A 10,958-nucleotide genomic window follows, 5' to 3' on the forward strand; every position below is an offset into this window, starting at 1 on the left:
AAACAGCCTCCCTGTGAGTATTAAACCCCAGCAGCCTCCCCTAAGCATCCTCCCCGGTGGTATCCATGGCTTGGGGGAAGAGGCTGCTGGAGGATCTTGTGTGCCTCACATCCCCTACACATGCTCCAGCACCAGTCTGGGAGGACAGAGACCCTCCTCGAGAGCCTTGAGCTCTCAGACTGACATGGAGGTAAATGAGCATCTGTCTTTGGAGATCCAGAGATCAGAAAGCCCCTTGCCAGTTTTGCCTGCACTGTCTAGCTTGTGTGGTTTTTTGGTGTTGGTTTTTTTTTTTTTTTTTTTTTTTTTAGCTTTTTATTTGTTTGTTCTGGTTTGGTTTAGTTTTTTGGTTTTGGTTTTTTTGTTGTTGTTGTTGTTGTTGCTTGGTTTCCTGCAATCCTACTGGTCAGTCTTTCCTCCCTGGGAATTTCAATGTGCTCCTACCAGCCTGATCCAGCAGCAAAGGTTTCAAAGGCAGTGAAATCCCTGGAGTATCCTGCAAATAAGTAGCTGAATAGTGGACAGAAAGCTACTCCCTCTGAACTTTTCTGCTGTGCTTCAAAATACATCACCTTCAACAGACACCTGCAAATCCACATGGGCTCTAATGTCCAAAAACTTCCACACAAGTCAGAACCCCTCCAGCCTCTTCCAGTACAGTAATTTCACGACTATAAGGCGCACCCTTTTGACTAAAATCTCCCCCCAAAACCGGAAGTGCGCCTTATAGTCCGGTGCTCCTTATCTGATCTACAAAGTTGCGACATTTGCCACCCCGGAAGTGCGAGCCCGCCAGCATCGGGACGGCCCACGCGAGGGGTCGGCCCACCGGCATCGGGGCGTCCCCCGCGCGGGGCGGGCCCGCCAGCATCGGGGCGTCCCCGCCGGCATCAGGGCCTCCCCTGCGCGGGGCGGGCCTGCCAGCATCGGAGCGTCCCCCGCGTGGGGCCGGCCCACCGGCATCGGGGCGTCCCCCGCCGGCATCAGGGCCTCGCCGCCGACATCGGGACGGCCCCCGTGCGGGGAGGGCAAAAGCCGCCAGAATCACAGTGGCCGCCGCACGGGGGGGGGGTGAAAGCCGCCGGAATCACAGCGGCTGCCGCGCGGTGGGGGCGAAAGCCGGACTCAGATCGGCTGCCACGCGGGAAGGGGGAAAGCCGCCGGAATCACAGCGACCGCCGCGCGGGAAGGGAGCAAGCAGCTGGAATCAGGGCAGCGGCGGCAGGGGCAAGCCTGCCAGCATTGGGTCACCCAGAGTGCCAGGGAACTCCCGGAACAGCGGGGCCCTGGGGATGCTGCACGGAGCGGCGGTGGGCATAGCCCGGCCCTGCCGGGTACAGGCAGGCCCGGGAGCCAATGGCTGCCGGGTTGAGGTGGGGCCTCGGCCAGGAAGCGCGCGGGGGTAGCTGGGGGCGGAGCCTCGCTGCAAAAAAAAGGTGCGCCTTATAGTCCGGTGCGCCTTATCTGATCTACAAAGTTGCAAAATGTGCCGGCTCCCGAGGGGTGCGCCTTATAGTCCGGTGCGCCTTATGGTCGTGAAATTACTGTAATCAGTCATTACTGGTGGTGGCCCCCAATGCCCTGTGCTTCACTGATATTTTCACAAGAGACATCTCTATGCACCAAACCCAACAGCTGTGTGAACAGTGAGGAGATGGGGCACCAGCCTCTCACCCTTCTTGCTCAGTTGTTTGGATTTTGGATTCTCTCTGGCAGGTCACAGGAAACTTCAGCCAGGCGGGCTTGGCCATATGAGCAGCTTCCCAATTCAGTCTCTGGAGGGGGCTGCTGGAATACAGTGAAAAGGATTCCACAGGTGGTCTGCTGACACCCCACTCCCTGGCTTAATCCTTGTGAGAGGCATTTTCCCTCCTTGCATTATGCCCAACTCATCATCACCACATCTCCCTGTTCCCATTTTGCTGCCCAACTGGATGGAGTCTGCTTCCCATGCAGATGGGAGGTATTGCCCTGGAAAAGACACGTTTTCCCTGACACTGGGATGCACTGTTGTTGGGATGCACTGCATATCAGGATGTGGTCATGGAGGCTGAGAGCTCAAGAAAGGAATGTGAAGTCCATTAGCTGACTGAGATGACAAGCATTTGTCGAGGTTTGGGGAGACAGGGGGAAAGGTCTCTGCAAAAAACTGGTGGAAAAAGCTGGATGACCCACAGCTAGGGGCTGATTCAGTCAGTCTCTTTCCACGTTCCTAGAAGTAAGGAACATGCCTTTGAAACCCATGCTTCCCGCAGCTGGCACAGCATGATAAGCTGTGCTTCCCCTCTCCCACAAGCCCTGCCATCTCTGCCATCCCCCTCCAAGCTCAAACCTCGGTGGTAGAAAATCCCCTATCCCCTCCCCAAGGACAAATGGCACCTCTGGGGCCCCCTCAAGGCTTCCTCATTCCTGCCGGATGACGGCTGCCATAAATCCCATTGTATGCATATGGAGTTCAGGCATTTCTTTACCATTTCAAAAATCTCCAGGAGGAGCTAGGTGCTGTCCCTGCCATCTGTCTCCTTTTGCAGGATTATTGGAGTGAGAAAGAAGTGATAAGGGCAGAGAAGGTCAGTTGAAGAAAGGAATAACTGTCCCCAGCTGGATGCTCTGGGACAATCCCATTGCTGGACCCCTGGCCAAGCACTCTGGCAGTGCAGTTCCCTGAGGTTTTGGCAGCAGGAGAAAGAGAACGTGGTTCTGCTACACTCCTCTCAGCTCCTCCCTAACAAGGAAGACCATCAGGACAGGCTTGGCCACTCACAGTGGTGATGCCAGCCTGGGCACAAAACGGCTCCAGGCAGGGCCAGGGGACAGGACAGGATGTCCCAACCCCTGTTCGGACACTGCCATGTTAGAGATGCACCTTTTCCTGCTGCAGGGGGACAGCTGCTTCCCACCGGGGATCCAGTGCTGTTGCTGGAGACTCCCTGCCTGTCCTGCCTGTGCTACAGTAGAGCATATGCTCCAACATGCCCAGGATGAGTGAAACACCAGGATACACACCCGCTGCCTGTGGAATTGCCTAGGGAGCTCAGTGGCACCGCTTCCAGCTGGGCCCCTTTCCTCACAGCTCTGGTTTGACCACTGAGGGAGTCCAGTGCTGGCTGCAGAACCCATGGGTGCCTCTGGCCCCTCCACACCCAAATGAGCCCTCCTCTCCCTGCTGCCTTCATGGCTGCAGCCCAAGGATCCCTCCTCGTCATGGGAGAACCCCGGGAAGGTGTGAGCTGGGGGGTGCAGCTCACCCTGTTTTGGAGGCCAGGACCCCCCTCACCTTCCTTGCAGCGACCCTGAAAGCTTCAGGGTGACTGCAGAATTACCCTGCCAGCACTCTGGGGTTCCATGCACAATGGTTTTGATCTCCCAGTGCCTTTTACAACCATTTCCAGGAAAGAAAAAGCCCAACCCTAAGGCAGTAAGCACCCCTGCCCTCAGTTCTCAGCAGCACTGCCGCAGCTCCCGCCTCCCGCCGGCTGCGGGCAAGGGTCTGTACAATTGCCACCAATATAATTATTACGTGCTGGGATCACATCCTCTCCCTGCTGCAGAGCAGGTAGACTTTGGCCTCTGCCTGCATTTCATCCTGCTCCCAGGAGAAACACTTGCAGGACAGAGATAAGCTGCACTCCCTGGGTTGGGTACCCTCTGCAGCACCCCAAAACGAGGGGCAGGGACCAAGCATGCCATGGGGAAAACAGGGAGAGAGATGGTGGGGAGGCAGCATCCAGACCCTCCTCCTCACTCCCTCATGCTGGTGATACCAGGGAAGGAGCTCTGGGTGTCTGGGGTCACAGGGGGCCCCTTCTCCCTGCTCTGGCCAGGGCAGTTTGAGGTATTGGTGCCTGGTGGTAGCCCCACACCTGGGCTGATTGAGCTGGAGGTGACCCACCAGCGTCCTTGGGGCTGGCTGGCTAACGTGTAATCACACAAGCCGGGCTATAAAACTAGCAGGGCTCCAGTAGCAGCTGTCCAGAGCTCCTGCCCACACTGCTGGAAGGAGGAAGTACATGGGGAATTTAAAATCCAAAGTAACTGTTTCACAGGCTGCTTTCCAAATGGAAGTAAAGTTTCTGTGCTCCTTGCTGGTAAAGAATTCTGCCATCTTCCCCCCTAGTCTATCTTTACTCCATCATTCAAATCTCAGGACAATGAGATTTGCTTCCCTCCAGCTCCCTGGGAAAAAATATCAGAGGGCCCTGGGGCTTGTCTGAATGAGAGGAGTACAAAATTCATCCAAATTCCTGGTGAGAACAGAGCTTCTTTCTATACAAATGCTGAGGGGATGAGTTACAACGGCTTTTACTTCATTCATGCCCATCAAAAATTAAAACTCACCCAAGCCAGGCACACCTCCACCTGCCTGGAAAGGAGGCTGATCTGGACAAAATAAAGTCTTTTTAATACCTACATTTCATGAATTAAAACTATTTTTGGAGTTTCTGGGCACGGAGAAACCCTCAGTCACCCCTCTGAATTACAGAGGAGGAACACAAAAAGTTACACATCACAATTTTTTCTTCTGCATAATGCACTTTTGAATACCAACAACAAGACCCTGCCAGAAAATCCTACAGAAACATTTCCTACAGGGTCAAGGTGGCTGCACTTGGACCATCAATGCCTACACTGCCACAGCTGGGTCTGTCCCTATTGTGGGGGGACAGGAATGATTCCATTTCTCAAAGGGATAAAGGTATCACAGTGAGATAAAAGTGCCTACAACACAACAATTAGTTATTTTTGCTGCTATAATTAGCACAGCCATAAGGAGAAAATCAATGCTAACAGCAGCAGGAACAGCCTGCTCCTCTCCTCAGCTCTGCCTCTACCCTAGACCTTGGCAAAGCCGTGTAGGCGCCCACACCCACACTCAGCCACACTCAGCTTCACAGGGCAAATGGAAGCTTGGGTTAGGCTGAATTCAGGTTTGGGGGTTTTTTGTCTTCTTTGCCATTGAGGCAGCCAAGCCCGTGTGTCGCAGTTGAGAGCTCTGGTTGTGTGCAAAGTCCTCCCTCTGCACTCACACACGCAATCTCACACTCACACACACACACACTGCAAAGAGGGAAGGACAGCCAGAAGCTCACCACAGCCCTGGGGGAAACCGAGAAAACTTTGTGAAAACATACCTTTAGGATGATTTTTAAAATTATTATTACTTTTTCTTAGTTTGCACTTTGATAAGAGAGGTTGGTTGATCACGTTACACAGGACAAATGGAGCAGGAGGGGGCTGTGGCTCAGGACATGAGCCTGGAAATGGGTTATATTCGAACTTTTCTCTCTCTCCTTCCATATCTCGCGGGGGTTTCCTTAGGCTTCAGTCCTTTTTCTTTTGCTAAAGTAAGTCACAACTGAGCAGCTTGTTTTCCAGATTCTCTAGTGGCTTATACAGGGTGGAGCTGACACTGCCACCCCTTCTCCTCACAGGATGCTACCCGGAGTAACCACCCACGACACTATGCCTAGCCAGAACTCCTCCTCATCCATCAGAATGGTTGGAACCATTGGGAAATAAATATGGAAGTCTTAGTGAGACAGGGCCTGCGGTGCATCCTTATCAAAGAGGGTGCCGAATGCTTGTGAAAGACAGTGGAGGGTGGATGAGGCACAGGGGTTGCACAAGCTGAGTTTTCTTTGAAATCCAGGATGAAAACGCCCCCTAAGGATGGACTGCAGATGCTACCCAAGATCATTATCCAGATCTGAGCTGTTTGCCCAGGGAGAAAATGGCCTTGAGCTTTCCAGTCTTCCAGAGGTGTGACCCAACCCCTACCCGCCTGCTAATGGCCGTGGCTGCACCGCTATTCCCAGGCCAACAAAGGAGGAACCAGGCATAGGAAAGAGGGCACCAAAGCTATGAGCACAGCACAGGTTTCACCAGCAGAGAAACCCTCCTGATCCACCTCTCCCTCAGCTCAAGTCCATTCTCTGCCTCTCCGTTTGGGAGTCTCATGGACACGGCAACCAGACTTGTGTTTGTTGGGGTGAAATCTTCTCTTGTGTCCTTGTGCCCGCCACCAGCTGGAAAGTTTTCCTCAGCAGCATCCCCATTGGGCGCTCCTGCCCTCCTACCTCCATCACACCACTTCCCAGCCCCTGCAGCCGGGCTCCGAGAAAGGAAAACGGGCTTTTCCACTTTGTGGCTGCTGCAAGGTTTTAAACCAAACCCGCTGCTAATCTGGGCTTGGAAAATGTTCCCTCTCATCCCAGAGCATGGAAAGGGGGCAGAGCAGAAGAGCAGGGTCAGGGTGGGGGAGCTGAGCCCTTCAGCGGGTCCCAGACCTTGGAAGAAAGGGAGGAGCACAGGAACACCTGAAGCACCAGGGCAGGAACTGAGATGGTGAAAGTGCAGTCAGAATGCTTCCTGCCTGGGGATTTTAGCCCCTCTAGTGATTTATGACAGGGCTGGGCAGAGGCACTTGGGGGGAGCTGCACCCTTCCCCAGTGCCGAGGGTGCTGTGCTGGCTCCCATCCAGCAGGCTCCTGGCTCGACCCTGTTCTTGGCACTCCAGTGGCCTTGGACACGTTACAAGCACTTATGCACAGCCCTAATAACAGTAAACACAGCAACGTGAGCACAGTCATTAGACTCCATTGAAATATTATCATTCCCACTAATTTCACCTTTCATTTTAATCATATTCATTCAGCACAGAGATGAAAAAGATTACAACGAGGAGGAATCAGCCTGCCGTGTTTGGATTCCAAACAGGGCTGCAGATGGAATAATTCTGTCTTCAGAGCATGAAAAACCAGCAAACATGAGGCCTCAGGGCCACACACTAACAATGAGACGAAACCAAACAACTGAAGGGTAGCTTTCCCCAGCTGCTTCTCTCATGCAACTCGGGATTTCTGGGCGCAGAACTGGTGGTCTTCACTCGACAAAACCAGAAATGTTTCTTGCAGCCAGAAGAAATCTCCTTTTGTTTGTGTTCTCCGGCAGGAAGCTCCGGCGAACAGCCCCGGGAGACAGCAGCACAGCTGGGCACCCAATCCCCAGCGGCGCTGGTGGAACAAAGGCTCATTTCTAGCGCCTCACGGCAGAGATTCTGGCCAGGAGGGCGCGAATGCCCAGCCCCGCGCCAGAGCCGCTCGCCCGGCCCCGCCTCCCTGCGCCGCGCCCCGCCTCCCTGCGCCGCGCCCCGCCTCCCTGCGCCGCGCCCCGCCCCGCATCGGCGCTCGGCTGCTCGGGCCTGGCTCGCTGCGCTCGGCGCTCGGCCGGGCCGCGCCGCCCTACGCTCTCCGGCACCCCCGCCCGCGCTTCCCCTGCCGCGGCCCTGCGCCGCCCCCCCGCCATGTCGCGGGGCTCCCGCCTGGCGCTGGCCGTCTCCGCCTTGTTCTCCGCCGCCGTCGTGGCGGCCGTGCACGTCCAGCAGCGCCGGGAGCTGGAGGTGAGTGCGCGCCGCGGGCCGCAGGGGGGAGGCGGCGAGCGGGGCCCGGCCCGGCCCTCACTGCGGCCCCGCCCAGCGACCGGATAGGCCACGCCCCCTCACCTGGCGGCCGGACCGCCCCCACTTGCGGACAGCGCTGAGCCACGCCCACCGCTGGCCACGCCCACCACGCCCTGCCGCCCCGCACCTGAGCCCACGTGTCCATCCATCCATCCCTCCATCCATCCCTCCATCCATCCATCCATCCATCCATCCCCATGTCTCTTCCCTGCCCGCGCCTAAGTTACTGCAGGCGCTGCGTGTGCCCAGGCCGGCTCCCAGAGGCCAGAGCTGCCCCTGCCCAGTGCTGCCTTGGCTGCCCTGCCCCTGATAGTGCTCTCCCCACAAGCTGCCCCTTCCCTGCGTTTTCCTGCCTTGGCGCTTTCCATGCTCTTTTAGCTGCAGCAGCTCCCTAATGCTGCCCTGTGCGTTTTCCTTCGGGGGCAGATAGCATTGAGGAGCTCCAGGTGAGTCTCCGTGCAGGTGCTTCCCTCCCTCCCAGCAGCCAGCTGCAGGGAGGATGTGATCCTGCAGCCTCTAGGCCGAGGCCACCCCCTTGGCAGTGTTCCCGGTGCTCTCCCCTGTCTGGCTGTGTTGTCCCACTGGGGTGCCCTGGTTTTGCTCAGCCCCAGAACTGCACCCTGCTGAAGGACAGACAGCACTGTCCTGTGCCATGCTCCTGCTCCCTTCTTGTTCTGCCAAGGCAGGCGCGGTGCAAGCTGTCAGAAACACCACGTGGTGATTGAAAAGGGCGGTTCTCTGTGCCACATTTAAAAATCAGGGAATTCCTGGCAGGCAGCCTGTGTGCCAGAGAGCCCACAGCCAAAAGGTATCAGGTCTGACCATGGTGAGTCCTAACACAGAGCAATCCTGCCTGGGACTGAAAGCTGTGTGGTGGGGTAAAGGTGTGCTCTGTGGGCAGTGAGTGTGCTGGTTTGGACCCTGCTGATGAGCCCAGGGTTATATGAGGGCACACCTCTGATCCTTCTCCACTTACACACAAAAAAATCTAGAAAATGCACACAGAAAAAGCCTGTGTTAAACGACACTGAAGCAGTCAGAAGTTACAGAACACCAGAGATCAAATTCCCAATCCATAGCCCAGCTGAGCTGGCTGTTGCTTGAGCTTTATGATACATTCTGTAAGCAGAGGATTTTATTTTCTTCCCCTCAAGAGATTGTCAGTGCTTGAGAGTGATGGAATTTGGAGGATGAGACTGGATAAGGAAAGAGGCAGATTTGTATGAGCAGGAGTTGGAGAACACTCTGAATGGCACAGGCAGTAGCAAGGAGAGGAAAGTTGGGATCCTGGAGTGGCAACCAGCCATGGCTGTGCACTTGCCAGATGGGTTGCTGGGTAGATCACATTTTTGTAGCTGACTGCTCTCTAAGTCAGTGTGCCTGCCTTGATCCACTGGGGATCTGGCAGGAGTATCTACTAACTCTCCTAAACTGAACTGCAGCTGCAATTAATGGCAGTTGTACTTTGAACATGTGCTGCAGAATAAACATCACCCTTGGGTGTTTCCATGGGACACCTAAACTTCATGGAACATTTTGACCAAAATCCTTGGCTAATACCTATTGAGAAGGGCCAAGGCTCAACGCTTATGTTTTATAAATTAAATCTGAGATTTTTCTCTTTGTAATTCTTCATGGCCAAGTCAAGCAGTAGTGGCTTCATGTTCAACAGATCCAGTTACTTAGGTAACATAATGGAAATAAATAACGTGGGTATTTTGCAGTCCTGGCATAGAGATTATTTTAAGTTTTTCTTTATGCAGATTAATAAACTTTTGACTTTTATAAATTGATGTGCCAGGCCCAGAGTGACTTGAGCTTGCCCGTGCTTTTCATTCCTGCAGAAGACAATCAGAGCTAACTTCCAAGAATAGAGGAAGATGAGAAGATTAACTTTTTCATAGGTCTTTGTCACTTGTGACACTCAAATGATAAAGGTGTCTTTTGCAAAGTGTGCGTTTTCAAAATAATTGCATCTATCATCTGAAAGATTTTGTGTTTTGTGAAGGAAAAGGGATTATATCCTTGGTGCAATTGATCTTGTATCTCCCCACAGCTTTATTGTTATTAACTAATGGTAGTGTAATAATACATTTATGAATTTTGTGTTTAGTTTCAAATTACTGATTTGCAGCCTGCGTTCAGTTGATGGAAGCTGGTGGTTAGGAACTGGTTTGATTAGATTAATTTCTGGAGAGAGTTTTGATTACTGGCTGACACATGTGTCTGTGCATTTTCTAAACAAGAGAAAATTATTTCTTAAACAAAACCTTTCTGTTTTGATCCTTGCAGGAGAAATGATTGCATTTGAAGTGTGCAGTCATTGGCATGCTAGGTGAGGAATTAAACCCTGTGATGTCTTGTCAAATAATAGCCACAAATATTCTCTCAAGTGACTTCAGGGTCAGCTTTCAAATAATTTTCAGGTGCATTTTGGCATCATTCAAATGGGTCAAATAAATTATTGATCTTTCACCTAATTATCAAAGTATCGATGTGAGTAAAAATGTCTAGGAGAGAGAGAGAAGCATATAGAGGAAGCAAAGAGCAGCTAGGATTTTCTTAGGGCTTTTTACAGCCTTTTGAGGGGTTGCACCCCAGGTTGAAAGCTGCTGGTATTGTTTTGCACATTATGTATTTATTTATATATATATATATATATATGTCATATATTTACGTGATTTATAACGAACATTTTAGGTCATATATTTACATGATTTATAATGAACATTTTAGATAAAGGGGATATTTTTAAGCAAGTGCCTTGCTTATTCAAGAGCTTGGCATAAGCAGTCTGTGGGTATATGTTTATTTTTAAAAAATATATATATTTTAAAATATATATATTTTTTTAAAAATGTAGATTATCTCTATATATTTATAAATAAAGAAAGAATTTTTTTTAGCAGAAAGAATCAAATGAAGACACATGCCAGTTTTTCTTAAAATAGTTTCCAATTTGTCACAAAATTGCCTCCAAGCAGAGAAGTTTTGAGGAGCTTTTTCTGATTTGGTGAAGATTTAGGTCAGAGATAAAGGATTTTTTAGATCACATCCATCCTGCATGGCATGGGAATTACAGGCTTCTAGCACTTATTTGCTCAATAGCTTTGCCACTTAGTAAGCCCAACCATCTGAAGTGAGTGCAAATGAAGCACTTTTTGGTACAGTAATATTGGATATTGTCTCCTGGTGATTCCTGCATTGAGTTGCTGTGGCAAAGACTCTGAAGGCAGCAGAGGGAACAGCCTTACAGGGGGGTAGAGCCTGGATGGGGTTGATCCCTATCAGCATCCCCCGGGCTGTGACAAATCCTGTCCCTTGTGCTTTCAGAGGCTGCGAAGTGGCGTTGTCAGAGATCTTGAGCGTCAGAATCAGAAGAGAGAGAATGTCCGCCTGTTAGAAGAGCAGATTGCTCTGACAAAGCAGCTGATGGAAGAGAGAGACAAGGCGCTAATGGAAAGACGTTCCCAGCAGTCTTAGACAAAGGTCTGGCTCC

General features: G+C 52.0%; 1 protein-coding gene across 1 annotated transcript; it reads left to right on the forward strand.

Annotated features, from left to right (window-relative positions):
- Positions 1–7,267: 7,267 nt before the first annotated feature.
- Positions 7,268–10,953, forward strand: LOC116994071 (protein PET117 homolog, mitochondrial). The gene is made up of 2 exons (XM_033055485.2): positions 7,268–7,399; positions 10,793–10,953. The coding sequence occupies exons 1-2, from the start codon at positions 7,304–7,306 to the stop codon at positions 10,940–10,942; spliced, it is 246 nt and encodes an 81-aa protein (XP_032911376.1). The 5' UTR covers positions 7,268–7,303; the 3' UTR covers positions 10,943–10,953.
- Positions 10,954–10,958: the final 5 nt, after the last annotated feature.

This window comes from Catharus ustulatus, chromosome 3, assembly GCF_009819885.2.
Source record: "Catharus ustulatus isolate bCatUst1 chromosome 3, bCatUst1.pri.v2, whole genome shotgun sequence".
In the NCBI taxonomy this organism is placed as follows: Eukaryota; Metazoa; Chordata; class Aves; order Passeriformes; family Turdidae; genus Catharus; species Catharus ustulatus.